The 19,557-nt window shown below is 33.7% G+C and overlaps 1 protein-coding gene across 5 annotated transcripts in view; it reads left to right on the forward strand.

The window, feature by feature from the left end:
* The window catches only part of CABCOCO1 (ciliary associated calcium binding coiled-coil 1), a 134,074-nt gene that overhangs the window by 30,785 nt on the left and 83,732 nt on the right, over nt 1–19,557 (forward strand). For 3 of the 5 annotated variants that reach the window (XM_033129807.1, XM_033129808.1, XM_033129809.1), the window contains exons 4-5: nt 76–220; nt 4,470–4,542. In XM_033129807.1, the coding sequence (XP_032985698.1) occupies nt 76–220; nt 4,470–4,542 (218 nt within the window). Of the gene's footprint in view, nt 1–75; nt 221–4,469; nt 4,543–10,711; nt 10,786–15,097; nt 15,173–19,557 lie in introns of those variants that run through there. The other 2 variants (XM_033129810.1, XM_033129811.1) reach the window with 2 other exon arrangements.

Raw genomic sequence — 19,557 nt, forward strand, 5'->3', positions numbered from 1 at the left:
TGACATCTTGTATTGTTGTTTTTTTTTTCAAAACAATGCTTAAGACTTCTCTGGATTTTTTTTTTTTTCTTTCAGCATTGCATATGTCCTTAGAAGACAGCTTAAAATGGCTTGGAGAAGTTATGGCTGAAATAGGACCATCCCATTTACAAAAAAATGAGAAATGGAATATCTTTGATATAAAACAAGCCAATGCTGTCATTGATTACTTAAAAATCAGGTATGGATTTCTTTTCAGTATCATGTATTTTTAATTTCTCATCTTCTAGAAAATGTCAACTAAGTAAGAAACTAAACCAAATTTTTTATCACAGTTTGGCATTTACAAAATTTATGCAGTAACTAACCCAACCAATAATTAGATAATATTCAAGTCTTCCATTCAGTAAACAGAAGTCAAGACATTGAATGTTTTAGCTAACCTTGCATTCTTAAAAAAGGTTTGTGTTTGAAAAGTATAATTTTATTTAGAATTATAATAAATTATGTGAGCATTTCTTCTTTCTCTAAATCTCTAATTAATGCAGTTTTACACATAAAATTCTTTTCGATTTATCAGATTTGATTACAATAGACTCTATATTTTAGGTAGTTGTCCTGATATCAAAATTTTACATTTTAGAAAGCAAAATTCATTCCCACTTAAACATTTGTTTTAAATACTTTGTACTAGAAATTAAAGAGATTTATGTACACTCTTCCTCAAATTTATTATGTGCCCCAAAATATTTTGTAGTATTGACCAATTAAACTCAGTAAGTTTTTCTTTCTGTTTAGAAAATGATGGTATATGGAGGAAAAGTATTTTTATTACAGTGATTCTTCATTGGTGAACTAAGAAATCTATCTTTTTATATAATCTGTCACAAGGTCTGCATTAGAGTCATGCATCCCTCCCAGGGGATGTTTTTAGAGTTTGCAAATATTTAAACAAGAGTTGGTAAAAATCTTTCTTTTGTCTAACTAAAAGCTTCTGCAGAGTATCTTTGTTCCTCTAATACTGTACACTGCAGTGTTTTCCAACTTTAAATTTTAAAATTGCAAAATAAAGGGTGCTGCGTGATGTCCTGGACATGTTCATGATTTGCTTGGCAAGGATCCTGGTTGTAGTCTGGAAGCTTTTTAAATATTAATGTGTTTAATATGATAAGGTTTATATACTGGTTTCTGGCATGAATTAATAATGGTACATGATATAATATGTTTTTCTATAATAGCATTTGATATAATATGATTTCTTAACATAAAAACATACCTCCTAATGTGTGTGTCCCACTAAAAGCCACAATAGTCTTCATATCAATTAGAGTAAAGCAAGGTCCTTGTGTGGAGGGAGGCAGTGGAAATGCAGAGTTAGAGAAGAACCTGTTTCCCAAGATCTTTCTGCCTGTCAGGGCTTGGGAACCACAGGGGAAGGGGGTTCTCTGAACATTTGGATAGCATCCTTCTTTCCCTTCTCTGTTTGGACCTGCCAGGTCTCTCTTGCAGAACACACTTTTATAGCTAAGCTCTAAGCCCAGGAGGTTTATAATGGGCATCAGGACTGATAGTTAACCATAGAAGCAAAACCCATGCAGGCACCACAGTGACACCTTCTAGATGGTGAAAGCTGGCAGCTCTTTTCTCTTTCATCTCATCTCTCTGGACAAATGTTCATCAATGTAATTCTTGACATTTTACTTCAGAAAATGATAAAGTTAGGAAAAGCTGTCAGTATTAGTCACTGTTAGATCCTAACCAGGGTAACCACATACCAAAAATCCCTAATCTTTTAAAAAAAAAAAAAAGGTAACAAATGAGAAATTAGTCACATAAAGTAAATCAGAATTATTTTTGATGCTGCTGAATCTTCATAGTGTGATTTCAAAAAAATTATATATTTTAAATATACCTGTTAAAGAAAATAAAATATCAGTATGAGGGCTAGGATTGATGCTGAAGTTATGTAAAGAGAAATGTGCTTTTCTATATAACAGCTGTTCAGAATGCCTCATAGATTCACAAATGTAAGTTTAGTGGCAATTAAACCACATAATACTTTTCATTTTAATGACTACAAATAAATTTTATAAATATGACGCTAACTCAATTACTGAAAGTATGAGCATGCTTCAGTTTAACCTGATATTAAATTTACTCAACCAGTGAAAGCCCTCATCAATTGAGGGAAAGAAGTTTTTAGAAAATGACCCCATAGTATGTGAAACTTAACTGGCAATAAAATTGAAATCTCACTTGATAATGTTAATAGAGTCTAAATTGTATATGCTGTCATATATCCGTGATTTGAAAAAATTAACGCCAAAATTCTTCCCCGACATTACTGTAAGTACTGAGGAATCTACTTGTGCAATATTTACATTTGTAATTATATAACACATACAAATATAAATATAAATGCTCCTGTACCTTTTTCAATATAAGACATCACTTAGACACGTATCTGATCTAAGTACAATTCTGTCATTGTGTAGTCTACCTATTCCCTGGGAATTAGGTGAAGGTAATGTTCATAGGCATATACTCAAAATAGGAAAATCAACACTGGCCCTTTGTGTACAACAAGGTATTATACGGCCTGGTATGGAGCCAGACGTCTTGACCCATTTTCTTTTTGGGTATTTTCCCTTTGATTTTGGACTAAGACAAGATGTTTAACAAAATATTTGGGGCTTGAGTCAGCCAGAAGTCCAAAAGAAGAGGGAGGAAACATACTCTCATAGCAGAGGTGTCACTTTTTTCCCATGGGAGGCCATCTAATAACTTCTTGGTAAAGTTAGAACCCCAACCAAGGTGGGGACCAGCATGGGGCAATGGAGGCCACTTGACCTGCCCGTCAGTAAGTGCTTCCCTTCCCTCACCTGTCTCACCCTGGCCTTGCCCCCAACCTTGCATCTTTGACCACTGCATCCAAATCATGCATTTTATTTTATTATTGGCTTTGCAAAATCTAATTACTATATGCAATGGGTAGAATAAGTCTGAAACATTATGAAATTGCAAGAAAGAATACTTACGAATTAACTTCGAGATGGAGAAAAATTTTACACTAATTCACTGAGAGGAAGCCAAACTATTTCCAAAATACTCGACAGTCTAATTTTTCTACTCAAAATCAGTTATTGCCAGTATAATCTTTTTAACCTTAAATATTTTTCTAAGTAAGCAATGTAAGGGAGGGAGAATTTGAATTTATTTTGCTTCATTGAATCATCAAACTTCACTAATCTTGATGTATTTTCTAGCCAACAAATCAAAGTAATGTCAAAAGCTAAGTTAGTTTTCTGAATGTTGATGACTAATTTGAATACATAAGGTGTTTTTTTTTCCCAAAAAAAACCCCACCATGACTGAGTCTGCACACCCATCACTTTTTAATGGATTGTGTTAGTAGTGAGATCAACTGCTAATATAACTCAGAGAGACCCAGCTGCCTGAGGATTTCTTCATTGATTTCAAATGAATTGAAACTTTGATCCATTACAGCATTCAGGAGAAGCCATTATTATACATGCTCTGTAGCTACATTTTGCAAATGTTAATTTCTCAGTTATATTAAAATCAATTTTCTTAAATAGCAAAAGGCACCAGAGTGAAAGAGAAACCACTAAGACAATTTTTTGTTCTTGGGCATTTTGCTGTATTATGAGTCTATTAATTTTCCCAACCAGCAGGAAGAGAATTAGAAAAATTCAAATATTATTACAAACAGGATATTAGAAGTCAACCCTTCAGTGAAATTTTAACTCTTAATAATACATTGCTGAGAGCTTTAAACTTACTGGAAATATTTTAAGGAACAAATATTTGGCTCTTTATAATTTTTGTCTGCTGACCACCCAGTCTTTAGGGTAGGAATTGAAGAAATTTCCTTTCTTAAATTAATTCCTCTCTTTGATGTTCGATCAAATCTTCTACAAGAAAATCAGACATCTTCTAAATGGATTTTAGTTCATGTTGCATTATTTTTCAGGTGTTATCAGAGATTAATTTAATCCTGAAACAGTTTGATAACGTGAGAAGTAATTGATATGGAAGTAGATTGTAGAATTCAGGGCCATCCATGCCAGAGAAAAGTGACTCCATTTTGGAAATAGGAAAATAGGAAAAATAATGTGAAGTTTGGTGTTATTTAGGAGCAATGCATTTTTTAGTTATAAACCAGGAAAAGTCAAGGTGTAATCTAATTGATCCCTTATCCCAAAGTTATCTACTCATCGCAGATTAATTTACTGATATTATTTTAGGTACTGAGGTGTACTGTCAATGTCTCAAAACGTAAACCTTCAATTTGTTAGCATTTCTGAACAATTTATTTTAGAATAAAGGAGGTGGTTAACTCCGGAATAGTATTTAATGTCTTTAGCTTGGTAAATATGAACAACTTTCCTTTAATAAATGCTCTTATATATTTACTTTTTTCCTGAACTAAATTAATCATAGAGTCGCACATTTATTTTATATTTCAGCTTATTTCAACACTACAAGCTATATGAGTTTCTGTTCTTCTCTACCAGGGAAGAAATTGTGATAGGAACTGAGGTAAGTAATTTATCTCGATGGAACTAATTAAGCTGAATCACTTAATGCATGCTGATCAGCATCTGGATCTTTAACTGCTTAAAGCAAATTCTTGTCAAGATTATTCAAGTGTTAATATAACCAAGTAGTAGTTTACAAAAAGAATAATTACATAAAGTGAGCTTTGGATTAAGAAAATAAGCTGTCTTTTGGCATTAAAAGCAGTGTTAATCACGTATACTTTGTGTATTTATGGACTGATTATTTGACAAAGCTCAATTGGGTAGGGTATGTATGTCTTTATACAAATAAAATCAGGAAAAGAGAGATAAATTAATTCAGTTAAATCCCTTCTAATTTCACATTTATTTTCAGTCAACTCGTTGTTCAAGGCCTAATTCAAAACCCACTTCCTCAATGGAGCAAACCTTCCTTAATTGCATTGCATCTCAGAGGAAGTGTTTAGACAAACTCTCTAATTGCATTCTATTATTTTATTCCAACTGACCTCTTTCTGCTGAATATTGGCTACTCTTACCACACCAATAGCATGTAAATATGCACTGTTATATGGTTTTCTGTTTCCTGTGGATTGATACAGTTAACACAACCCAAATGTAATTTCCTTGAAGGCAGGGATCATGTGCTGTTTCCTTGTATATCACTATACTGTCCTACAGTATAATGTAGGACATAGTAGTCCCTCAATTAACACCACCTAAGTGATTCAGTGACGGTGCATAGAATAGCAATTCTATGATTAATGGTCTACCTGGAGATACTTTTGAACAGTTTTACATATAACCACATATTGGTACTTACAGAAATGAATCCTGCATAAGAGAACATGTTAAGGAGGCTAAAGATGTCATAAAAAATGCTTTTTAGGTTCTCAACTACTTTAGGAGGCTACATTGCCTGGAAATATAAGGGCTAGGAGTTGCCTTGTTCAGAAATAAACAGAGAATAAGGGGATCGTTACATTATCTTTATAATTTTCCTGATATTGAGAACCAGATGGGGTGTGCCAACTATTCTGTCTTCCAGAAGATTGTTATTCTGGTGTTTATAAATTTCTTACTTCATAAACATTTCAGTCACCATTATACCATTTGGGTACTTGTTCTAATGCCGGCCTTTTAAAAATGAGCTGAAGGAAAACAAGGAACGCTTTTGCTTTTGCTTTTCCTTAAAATTTCTTCTTTGTAATCTCCTCATACTGTAGCTTAAATTAAGTGTCACTTGACAAAGTTTCATTGAAAACATTTCCATTTCAGAATTACATCATAGAGTGTGACAGTGTTGCAATAATTATCAGTTTGGAATACATGCCTGTCTCATCTGTTCAGCAAAACTTTGGGGAAATGATAATGTCCTCAACAGTAGTATAGGCAGATATTTAGAATTATCGAGAAAAAAACTTGTCATAAAGAACTCTCTTTTCCCTTTGTTAATTGCACAATCATGCCTTTTTTCTCTGTTGTAAGGATATATTTAGATGACATTTATGCTTATGGAAAGATAAAATGGAGAAAGTAGACAGGGATTGGCTCCTTTATTTTTCATTGCCTTTTGTATTTTACCCAAGCTGACTAGAGCTATAAAAAACTCTTTAGGGAAAGGATATTGAGTCTTCAAGAATTAGACCACTGATGGAATTTTAAAGGATTAACCAAAGTGCTTATTGTAGTACAATATTTTATAGCATTTTAGAAGTGTCTAATAACCCTTGGTGTAAAAATCTGTTTTTTTAATTAACACCCTTTCAGGGAGGAGGCAGGAGCCTGCCTCACTAATGTGGTCATTCATGCTGACCTCAGTTCTCTAGGACCAAACAAGGGCCACGTGACGACTGTATAGTTGTTCCAAATTTAACTCTCAGGCAAGCGTTCAAGTTAAATAACACTGCGAAAATTAAGAAAGAAGTTTCTTTCTTAATTGTGGATGGAAGATTAGAACAAAGCACATAAATCCCCTCCAAGGATAATTGCTAAATATTAATTTTAATTATTAACAGAGACATAAATAAATCATACTCATACTTTTCTTGGGATTTCAAAGAAAATTGATTTTTTTTTAATAATTGTTTCTAGCTATTTCTACTCACCTTTTTAAAAGAAATGTCATGTTATCCTTAGATCATACAAGGCACATTTCCATAGATCGTTATATTTGACCTGAACATTTTTTATAATCTAGAAATATTTTTAATAGATATAATTTTATAAGCAACATGTCTTGTAGTTTATTTAGTAGTTTACAGATCATATATGTTGTAAAACGCAGTCACAGCCACGATGAGCTAGGATAATGATAGAAAGGAGCAGAAAATGGAGGCAGAAATGCCTGGAGATGCAGCCATCTGACTGGGTGAAGTATAAGAGTGTCATTTACTTTATTTAAAGAGCTGAGGACTCCCTTTTAGTTACCCAACCCAGGAGTTCTCCAAGGCTGTGGTTCTGACAGTGCAATTAGCCCGCAGACCCTCTGACATAAGAATTGTAAGGGAACTGGATCTCCTTGGAGGATATGCTATTTTCCTTGGCTTAGGCCCCCACCTAGAAAGCTGGAAACTGCTCTGACTTTTGCTTTTGTTACCTAAAAACTACAAGGAACATTTAATAACTGACACAAGAACACCATTGGATATTACCAATAATGATCAAAAACTCATAGCAGATACCCAAAGTCATGGTTCTAATCAGGTATCTACTGCTGGACAACTGAAATAAGATGATGCCATTATAAAATTGTTTATTCATTTGTTCAACATATGTATCCTGTTCCTTTTATGCTCTAGGTCTTGTACTAAGGCACAGGGATACACAGTGACAAGCAACAATTCTTGTCCTCAAGGAGTTTACTGGCTAATGAGAGGAGAGACATAAATAAGTAATTATAATATAGGACCAAGAATGTTATGATCTTATGGGAGCCAACAGAAGACAATGAGGAACAGCTAACCTATAGGTTTAAGGCTCATGGGGGCTTCCAGGAACAAGTGAAATCTAACAGGAAACCTAAAGTTTGTGAATGAGTTAGCCATACAGTGTATTATTTTGGGGGTGCAAGTGAAAGAAATTCCACTCAAAATAGCCGGTAAATACAAGGGGTAAGCTAAACTAAAGTCAGCTGGATCTAAGTAGTCAAACGACTTTATTAAGTGTGTATGTACATGTGAGCGTGTATATCATGCGTGCATATTTCTCAGTCTCTCATCTCTCCTAGTCCGTTTTCACTTCTCGGATTCTCTCCATTTTGACCTCATTTGCTTCTACTGCAGACAGGCTTCCTCCAACTGGTAGGAGACATGACACAGGCAGCTCCAGTTTAGCAACTCCAGAAAGAGGAGACATTCTTCCTGATGATGTGAATATGATTGGCTGTGCTCGTGTCATGTGTCCACTCTTGATTAATCACTGTGACTCGAGAAGTGTGGTAATGTTATTGGAAGACCCAAGCAGGTCATTTTGATTGGTAGCAGGATGAATAGGTCCCCAAAAGAAGCAGAAAGAACTTTTGCAGAACGAAGAGTCATTTTTATCAAAAGAGTGAAGTAAACACAGATGCACAACTCTTCTTCCATCCAAAATCCCATAGCAAACCAAAACTTGCACAATCCATAATGATACAGGTGAGGAATTTTATGGCATCTAAAATTATAGATTATTGATTAGATGAAACCACAGCCTCACATGTATAAGATGTTACAGAGTTAATGAAGGTTCCTTTGGCATCCTCAATTGATACAGAAATGGGAGAAAGCTTTAGACGGAAAAAATTAAAACAAGTAGGAGACTGCTTTCAGAGCAGCCACGCTCTTCAGCCCTCTCACCCTCGGCTGCTTGTATGGAGCACTGGGACTCCACGGCATTTGCTCCAACGCTAAGGAAACTTGTGTGGACATTGCCATCCAAGAGGAGGACAGTTCTGAAATGGCTACTGACCTTTAGGAGAGACAAAAAATACACCCTCACTATCGGCTCCTGGCACACCTAACTACCCTCATTCTCTGCCCCTGTCCTACAGTCTCTAGAGGCAAGCTATGGCAAACAAACGAACATCCCCAGACAAGAGAACTGGCATCATCTAATGTAAAGATAAGCCGGCAGCCCCCAAATCACCAAGCAGTTGAGAAAAATAAAATCATAAAGAGGCATGAAACTTTACAAACAGATGAAATAACAGCTAAGGAACAGTTGACAGAGCAAATGGTTAAAAGACTCATTAATAGTCTCAGAAAAGTTTGCAAGTTTATTATATTATTGAAAAATGAACTAGTAGAGATCTTAGAAATATAAAATAAGATTTGAAAACTTTTAATGAAATATCCGGTACAATTTTATATTGATAGATTTGAAAATATAGAAAAAGTGATATTCAAGGAGCTTAAATTACCAGTATTTACTTGAGAGGAATAGAAAAATCTTAATAGAATGATAACCATATAAGATCCTGAACAATCCACACATAGAAATGGCATCAGACCTAGAAGATTTTACAGAGCAGTTTTACCAAAATTTCCAAGAGTAGATAATTCCCGTTTATGTGAATTATGATAAAGGACATCAGGAGATGGAAGCTTTCAATTCTTTTGAAGTTAATATAATCCTGAGAAAGCTTTTAACTTATTCTTTGAATTGATAATGACTGTAACCAAAAAAATGGAAAAGAATAATGCAAAGTTATGGGCAATCTTAGTTATGAAAATAGATGCAACAATATTAAATAAAATATTAGGAAGTAAAATATAGCAGAGGATTGGATGTTGAAATAGGGTTTATTCCATATATGAAAGAATGGTTTAACAATGGGATATCTATTAATGTAATTCATTACACTGTCAGATTAAGGGAAGAAAAAAACACATGATCATCTCAATACATATGATAAAGCATTTAATAAAATTAAATACCAATTTCTGATTTTAAAAAGACTCTAGTTAATCAGTAATATAGACTTACCCTTTTAAGTCATAGAATATACCAACCCAAGAAACTCCTGAAAATATTTTAATGAAAGCCTTAAAACACCCACAGGAAACAAGACAAGGCTGATTATTCTTATCCAACATTGCTTTTTAGTTTCTTGCCAATGTAATAAAACAAAAAAGAAGTCAGAACTAGAAGAAAAAGAACGGTACTGAAAAATAACACACAAAGCTGCCATTGTTTGCAGATGGTTTAATATGAAACCAACATGAAGAAAATAATATTTTTCTGTATTTTAGTAATAACCCATTAGATCACATTGATAATAATGAAAACCACAGTGTAGTCACAAGCAAAATGTTATCATTGTAGCACTTTACCAGGTAATTCTTTTAAAAAATTGTTTTATGGAATATTTTAATCATATACAAAATAGAACAAATAGTATTAATCCTCATATCAATTACCTAGCTTCAACAGTTATGAACTTATGGTCATAATTGTTACGTATTTTAATATGTGACTCTACAATAGAGTGAATTTAAAGTAACTCTTTAATGTCATCAAATGTGCAGCCAATGTTCAAAAGTCCCTGATTTTGTGTTTGTGTGTTTTGGTTTATTATTTTTGCTTGAAGTAGCATCCATATAAGACAACTACATTGCAATTAGATTCTTAAGTCATTTTTAATTTGTATAGGTCCACTATTTGGTATTTTTCTTTCCTTGCAATGTATTTGTTGAAGAATACACATCTTCTATCCTCTAGAATTTCCCACAGCTTGGTTTGCTAATTGCATTCCTGTGCTATCCTTAACATGTTCCTCCATCTTCCATATTTCTAGTAAATGGGTAGTTAATGTTAGAATACTGACGCGATTTCAATTCAAATGTTTAGCAAGACAATATATAGGTGGTTTTGTGCAATTTTATTAGGAGGCAAATAATATCTGGTTTCTCTCTCTCTCTCTCTCTCTTTCTCTCTCTCTCTCTCTTGCTTTGTGATGTTAGCAACCACAGATCATCACTGTCTAGATCTATTATTTTATTAAGGGTTAAAAAGTGATGATACTATTCTATTTCATTATTCTTTTTTCATGTATGAGCTGGATACTCCAGTGAATAGAAACATCCACTCTTCAATTTTTTTATTAAACTGAGATACATTTCATATAGAAAAGACAGGATAAGTGCTTGAACCTTTTCCTTTCTTTAATCATTGTCAACATATGAAGTTGGAATTTTGGTATCCTCCAACAGTGACTGTGGGAGACTGAATCACCCCCCGCCAGATGCCTGCATCCTATTCCTGGAACCTGTGAATATGTAACCTTATAGGGCAAAAGGTATGCAGACGTGACCAAATTAAAAATATTCAAGATGGGGAGATTATCCTAGATTATCCAAGTGGCCTCAATGTAATCATAAGTTCCTTATAAGAGAAAGAGAGGAAGGAGCACCAGTCAGAGACAGAGAGAGAAATTCAAAAATGCTACACTGCTTGCCTTAAAGATGCAGATGGAGGCCAGGAGCCAAAAAATTTTGGGGGCCACTAGGAGATGGGTATGGCAGATATGGCCTCTAAGGAGATGGATATGGCAAGGAAACCGATTCTCCTCTAGAGCTTCTAAAATGAATGAGCCCTGTCAGCATGTTGAGGACTTCTGACTTCCAGAACAAGTTGGTGTTGTTTTAAGCCACTAAGTTGGTGGTAATTTGTTAAATAGCAGAAATAAGAAACTAATACAGATGTTGACTAATAGAACACATTTGTTTTGTTTTGATCTATTTTGATTATTATTGCTATTAGGGCTCAAGGTGTCTCATCTTTGGCCAGTGATCCCATGGGTCTACCAATCCCTGTGTGAATACCATACTATTTTAATTAGCATAGCTTTGTAATTTGTCTTGTTTTCTGATGTGCAATGTCTTCCTATTGTTGTTCTTCTGCAGTATTGGTTTATTGTACAGTTTATATATAATAGTTCGTTTTTCTTCCATGTGAAATTTAGAATGAAACTCATACATATGTGTGTTGCTGGTATATGACATATACAAGTATTTAGAAGAGTAGCATTTAAAATCAGTCAGGATAATTGGCCACATGTTTAATGAAAAAAAGTTAGATTTCTTCCTCCCACCAAACTTGAAAATGAGCGTAAGAGATCTATTTCTCATAATGGCAGGTATATCCCATAATGGCAAAATATAATTTGGCCTCAAACTTCCGTTGGAAACAACTAGAAAAGCTGGACAAAAAGAAAAATTTTAAGGCTTAAATATTTGAAAGTACTGGCAATAGCAAAGCTGAAAAAAATTTCGGGCCCCAAAATGTGAGCCTGATACTACGAGTTTATAGAAGGTGGCTGAGAGTCTCAGAAGCTGAGAAGTGGAGCTTTGGTAGACACATGGAGCTAGGAGAACAAAAAATGGCAGGTGAGGGAAAAAGTAAATTCCATACGTTGCGAGGACCATGCTTGAAGAAATCAGTCCCTCACAATCGGCTCCTGGCACACCTAACTACCCTCTGAAACTGACTGAATTTCAGCTTCAAATTATCTCAGGCTCTGGTGGATTGAAGATTATTGGTGTGTAGTGTTATTCATCTCCTCTCTAAAGTAAAACAAACTCAGATTATATCAACAGTTTTTGGTAACCAATACCTGTCACTCCGTAAAATTCATGAGACATACAGAAACTGGAAACAGACTTGCAAGTGTTTCAGATGATGGTTTAATTAGTCATGTACTATAAAATAATTACGCTTAAGAAATAAATATTCTGGGAATGTGCAAGATATGAATTTCATTAGAGAATTAGAAACTATTAAAAATACTAAATGGAAATTCTGGAATGAGAAAATGCAATAATTGAAATTAAGAACTAATGTAGGCACTATAAACCATTTTTTTAGAAGTAACTTGGAGAAAACTTTTACAAATCCATATATAAAAATCAACAATATTTGATCCACAAATAGTTCCTACAGGCAAAATAAGCACAAGACAAACAAGAAAACAGAAATATGGGCAAAGAGCATAAACAGACAATATACATTATTGTTAACAGATAAAAATGTTCAATCTTACTAGTTATCAAAAAACTTCAAAAGAAAAAAAAAGTACTTTTCAACTATTAACATTTGGCTAATAGTAAAAAGGTTGATTAATACCCAATATTAATGAGGCTGTAAGAAAATACAACTCCTGTTGAGAGGTTTGTGAGAGGTTAAATTTGTAAAGCTACTTCGGATAGCAGATTAGCAAAATCAAATGTGAATATACTTTGCCCCCCAAATTCTAATTATAAGAATCTTGCCTGTGGACATACTGATAATATATAAAGCTATTTATACATAAATATTCATCAAAGCGGTCGTTTATAACAGCTAATAATTAGGGAAGGTCAGTCAAAAGGGAAATGGTTTAATGAAGTTAAATCACACCGTAGAAAACTCTCCAATCTTTAAAAGGAATGCAGTCGGTCCCGATTATGGTTATGTTAAGATCTCAAACATATTTTTAATGATAAAAGTATATAGAAAAAGTACAATATGACTAGTGTTTCCATTTATTTTTAAATGCAGATAAACATGAAAACATATAGACAAGTATATGTATTTAAGTGATAATAAAGGGACTAGGAGGATTTATACTAACCGTTAACATGGCATACCTTTGGGCAATGAAGTAGAAGTAGGAATTGGATAGGATGTGAAGGGGGACATTTTATTCTATATATTTCAGATTTATGTTAATCTTTTGTAATGTGAATGTCTCCATGTATTATTCGTACAGTAATAAAATTGCTCCCTAGTTCATTCCCAGAAGTGTTAAAGCACATTTTGTAAATTAAGTGCTGGCATATAAACATGCTTCTGTACTAATATATTGACAGAGAGATATCATCTGGGTGTTTACAAAATGAAAGACCAAATAGAAAAAAATAGGTGAACTCTCAAGCCATGAAATTAAATACTTTACAACTGTGTTGCTGCCATATTTTAATTTTAAGTATAAACTAGGTTTAGCTGAAAAGTCATTTATAGAGCAAAAATCTGGTGTTGTGCTATAACATCCCAAATTTTCCCAAGAAAATAAAATTGATGTCATGAATTATGTATACATAACACATTATAAAAATATTTATTCAGTTTAATTTCACCAATGTGACAACACATCACATTTTGGATCATTTGTGCTTTCAAAGGTTATGTTATATATAAGTATTTAAACATGCACGCACACACATATACACATATTTGTGTTTGAATGTAAAAAAAACCTCATAAGATTAAGTCTGCTTTAATAGTTTCCTTAATTTGCAAAATGTAATAGATAGATGTAGTTTTCTTTCTGTCGAAACCAGCATACTTAACACGTTTCATAATTTATAACGTATACATTTTCACACAAACCCTGTTTGCACAATTCCAGGGGGCACCGTTCACACTGTGGTCTGTGTGATTAATGGAGTTGTCCATGGCACAACCTGTGCAGCCGTTGGTGGAAGCCCTGTTTTCACAAGTGGTACTGTAGCAGAATCAGATTATTATAAATGTGATAAACTTAGATATTTAAAGAGAATGATAAATATACCTAAGTAGTTACCTTGCCTAGAGTTATATTTTGACAGCCTTTCATATCCAAAATAATATAATACCACTTAAAGTCAGCAAGTATAGAAAATTCAGACCTTTCTAAAACCAGTGAATATCAATTGTATATAATTTCATGTTCTGAGCACTTATTCCTAAAGCAAAAACAAAATAAACACTTTCTTCTTCCTTATTTCAAAACCAACACAGATTATGGGTGTTAATGACACAATACTTAAAAATTGTTAGATTTTGGGAGGAAAAATAACCAAATAGAAACATAAGTTTTGTTTTCTTTCTTTACAATATAAAGGTATGGTGTCCTGAGTAAACAAAATATGAGTATTATGTAAACACTCAGCCTTTTATGGGGAAAAAAAAGCAAAAACAACATTGCATGTCTGATCATAGTTTGGAGAGGAGGAAGGCAACTGAAATGTAGCTATAAAGATATCTTTCTTCTCCTCAGTTTACCCTTGAGATGTACCTATCAAAATAATCTAAACTTACCCAGATGATGCTTTTAATCTTGAAAAAGACTCTTTTTTTCTTTTTCTTGTTGGATGATTGTATTAGCAAACTGCTGGAAGGGAAAATCATACAGGACATAATTTGTAGTTTGACCTACTCACATTGGGTGTTGCTAAAGAAAATGAATCAGAAATTGTTGTGGTAAAATAACTCTATCTGCTCTACCTGACATGTGTGACTAACTGACTTTAGAATCTATCATTTACAAAAAATGGTTGACACTTGGGTATACAATTTATCAAACTTCACCCTAGTCCTTTTCCCCAAAGCACAGAAAAATAATCATCCCTCCCTAAATATAAATCTTTTAAGGGAAGTTCAAGGAATCTGTCTCCAGTAAAATAATTGATAAATGGAAAAAGCATAATTTAAAGATGGTTTCCATCACAGATCATATGGCACCTAAACTCTTGAACCTGTCACTCAAGTCTTTCCATCCCTTGTCTCACTAGCATTAATCTCAGTTCCTCTGTGTCCAGTTCTCTGATCGAGTTATGTTGGTCTTTTCATAATTACAGGTTTTCTTCTTATTTCTGCCTTGAAGTAAGCTGTTCCTCCTACCTGAAGTGCTCTACAGCCTTTTTCTGCCAACCCAAACCTATTATTCCCTCAGACTTCAGTTTGAGGAACACTTCTCTTAAAGAACCAAAGAAATAAAGAAAGAAAAAAGGGAAGGAGAGAGAGAAGAGGGAAGGAACGGAGGGAGGGGAAGGGTAAGGAGGGAAAGAGGGAAAAGTACTTTCTCTAACATTACTTTTTACTTATTTCCTCGGTATTAAATACCTTTGAATTATAGGGCTACATTTCGTGGAACTAATTGTATAGGTCTGTGATATCCAGATAATTGACATTATGATTTTCTTGTTTTTCTCAGTATAGGAGCTACAGTTGATCCTTGAACAGCATGGGTTTGAACTGTGAGGATCCACATAGGTGGATTTTTTTCAATAAATATACAGTCAGCTCTCTGTATCTCTGGGTTTTGCATTCAAGGATTCAATCATTCACTGATCAAAAAGAGTATTTTCCATCCTTGGTTAGGAATCTGAATGCAGAAGGCCAACTGTATACATTGTTCTGTGGCATTTTATATAAGGGACATGAGCATCTTCAGATTTTGGTATTCCTGGTGGCCATGGAACCAATCTCCCACCTGTACAAAGGTCAAACTGTATGTACATTCACATAGTGTTCAATAATTGTTTACTAAATTAATTAATTTAAAAGGAGAAAAATTTTATTTTATTGACTAATTCCAAAACATTATATTTAAAGAATATTGTTTTATTGTGTGTACCAAAAAATCCAAAGCAACCTTTTAAAATATCAATTATTAAACCCATTACCAGAAAATTAAAAGCTGAAATTAGAATAAAATATGCTTATATTAGTCATTTTTAATTATGGAGAACCTACTTTATATGGACCACCTTGAGAATGTTTCATGTAAAAGGGAATGCCCATTATAAATTGAGACTCTAAGATACCCGAAGCCACTAATATTTTTGACCACATCAAAATTTAAAACTTCTATTTTGGGGGAAGAGAACACCATAAATAAAACTCAAACAAACTAAAAATAAAATTTACAGTTGAAATGACATTAAGACATAATAGTCTTAATATTCTGTATAATGATTTCTTACAAAACAAAGAAAAAACGGTAACCATGCTAATAGAAAAATTAACAAAGTTAGAAGTTAGAAGACAAAATACATAAATAGTCAATAAACTTTGGCAAAGTTTATCACCCTTTTTTGTACTCAAAGAAATGCAAACTAAATTAAAATTATCGAATTCTCAAAAATTAAAATGATAACATAGTGTCTTGTGAGAGTGTGGTGATCTGGCACTCTCAGACATTGCAGATAGGATTGTAAATTTGGTAAATTTTCCAGAGAGCAGTGTGGCATGATATAGCAAAGTTTAAAATGTGTTTACCTTTTGAGCCAACAATTATACTTCTTTGAGTTTAGCCCAAGGAGCTAATCAGACAATGGACAGAACTATGGGTGCATATATTTGTTTATAACAGAAGACAAAACCCTTAAGCTTGAAGTATCTAAATGTCTATCATTAGAGGGAAGTTTTAAAAATTTGTGGTGCCTCATTATTATATAATTCTGTCATCATTAAGAGTACTCATATACTGTTGAACTTATGATGGAGAGTTATTCACACTATGTTAATTAAGTGGGAAAGAAACCCAGACTACTAAGTGTGTCTATTGTGATTACACTATTGTGATTAGTTTATAATTTTACATCTGTATCTATGTATATATGTATACACAGAGAATGGGTCCTAAAGGATATATATCAAATTGTTAGCAGTAGTCATTTGATGTTGATAGTATACCAGATAACCTTTGCTTTCTCTTTACATTTGTCTATACTTCCTGAAATTATTTTTTGCAATCAGCATATATTAAAAGTATGTAGCTGTTTTTCAGAGTAAAGACTTAAACTCAATGTTTTATTCCACTTCCTTTTATTTTCCTTATTCAGCATTATTGTTTTTCTTGCTTATTTAACTTTAAAGATTGCATAACATTATGAAAATGTCTGTTTTATTTGGAAGAGATGCATTTCATGTTTATGTGATTAGGCTGTGTTCTTTTTCTTAAAGCAAAAGGTTCTATTGCAAATGAAGATTTGTTACTAGAAGATGAGCATTTCATTTTATTATTTATGAGTTATATAAATCACTAAAATGCCCAGGGTGATCACAATAAGACCTAAAAAAAACAAGAAATCTAACTACAAGGGTTTATTCTATTATTTAATAAATTATCTGGCTAATAGATGGCAAGAAGTAAGGGGATGAATGGAGTCTAAGAAAAATCAATATGTGTTTATTCTGTGATTACTTACTCAGCAGAATCCGTTAATAATCCAAGCTTCTGGTTTAAAGCAAAATTCCAGACATGTCCAAAATAGACTACATGAGCTTCAACAACCCACATTTGAAAAGGGACATATTCAAATCAAAATGTGTTCGGAGGAAAATAATGTGGATGTTCTAGGACCAGAGGCCTCTGAAGAAGAAAAAATTCAGAAAAGATTTAATATCTGTCTTCAAATACAAAGGTCTGGCAAAATGGAAAAAAAAAAAAAAGATTTGTCTTGTCTGCATAACTGTCAGATGGCAGACCAAATACCAGTGCCAGCTTTTCTGGGGGAAGATTTTAACTAGTACATACAATCACTTTCTGAATAATGGGAGTATCCAGAAATGGAAGGGATAAGAAGTGGGAGGGCAGGGGCCCATGACTTCCTCACTTTATACTCCCAGCTCTTAGCACAGGACCTGGCAAACAGAAGGCACTTAATAGATTGTATGGAATGAACTGAGAGGTAATAAGTTATGTCTTCATTGACTATATTCCAAATTTAACTATATGATTTTTGTTGAAAGACAGTTTGTAAAGTTGTTTAAGCATTGGATGGGAGATTGAGTCAGATCATCTCTAAATTCATAACCATCTATCCCAGATTTTTCTAGTATTTTTTAGGACAATTCCAATTTAAACTATGTTGTCCTATTCTTCCCCTAAGTATACTTCCAAATGTTCTCCTTGGTACTAAAGTCCAAAATTTATGATGAGCCTGTCTTACTCTGGGTAGCATAACTAATAGAATGACAAAATAGATTTCTATCTACAGGCTGAAAATTATGTTGGACTGCTACAGCTGGTGTGGATAGAGAACTAAGTTGTTTATAACTAGAAAGTCATTTACTATAAATATATAGCTAGCTCTGTCTTGGTGAATGCAGACTTAAATATTAATAAATTTATGCAATCAAATATAAGTCAAGCAAGGCTGTAGGTGCTATATTTTTATTGATTACTTTCTTTTAAAAAGAAGATTTTGGTCACAGTTCTATAATATTGCGCCATCCATATACCAATGTTTCCATAGTGTTCAAGTTTGATTACGAAGCCAGCCTTAAGGTTTCCTGAATGTTTGACAGATGGCTGAGAATATGCAAGTAAGTATGCATTGTGCAGAAAAGCATGCAAGTGAAGAGTCAATCAAGAGAGAATAAACATGCTTAGCAACAGGCCACCTTATTGGTATTCTAACTACAGAATCCAGCAACTTTCTATGCAAATTATGCAGCTGCATCAGCACCATTGACACTATAGGAGTGAAGAGGGAAGCAACTCAAAGTTTGCTGTGGCAACTACCGGTAGCTCTGTGCCTGATCAAGGAAATCATATGTGCGCAAGGCTAGATGAGGTAGATTGTGGTTTTTTGTTTTGTTTTGTTTTCATTTTTCTAAGTTGATTATTCTGTTTGCTTAAAGCGCTAATGACCATAGGAAATGTGGCAAGTTTAACTGATGAATATGGAGTTTGATAGCTCCCAGAGCATGGCTTTGGACTAATAAGAATTTAGATGGGAGCAGCAACCTACTTTCCCTTATTTCAGGATTTGCATGCCTGCTGGTACACACCGGATCATATAAATATGCCAGTGCTTGTGGGGGGAGACACACACACACACACACACACACACACACACACACACACACTCTTTAAAAAAAAAAGGAAGAACTGAAAATGTAGACTATCCATTATTCAGAGAATGTTCTTCTGCCCTATATATTCAATATGTAGCAACTTAAAGAATTACGGGCTTTCAACTAAAGAGATCAAGTATTTTAGATGGGAAAAAAGGCACATGCAGTTAACAAATGAATACAGATATTTTTGCTCCATTTAAGCAGTGAAAAATCTGACTTGAATTATCTTTTCTCAATAAAATGCAAAGTGTATTAAATAAATCACATATTAATATTTACAATCTGGAGCAACTCATGTTTCTTTTATGAAGCCATCCCTGCCTCCCATAGACCATGCTGAATTCTCCCCCCTATAAACCACTGTTGGGAGTTGACACTAAAGCGTTATGCCTTACAATGTTGGTTTATGTGTCATCTGACTGTAGCTGGGTTGTCTTGAGGCCCAACC

Source organism: Rhinolophus ferrumequinum, chromosome 16, assembly GCF_004115265.2.
Source record: "Rhinolophus ferrumequinum isolate MPI-CBG mRhiFer1 chromosome 16, mRhiFer1_v1.p, whole genome shotgun sequence".
NCBI lineage: Eukaryota > Metazoa > Chordata > Mammalia > Chiroptera > Rhinolophidae > Rhinolophus > Rhinolophus ferrumequinum.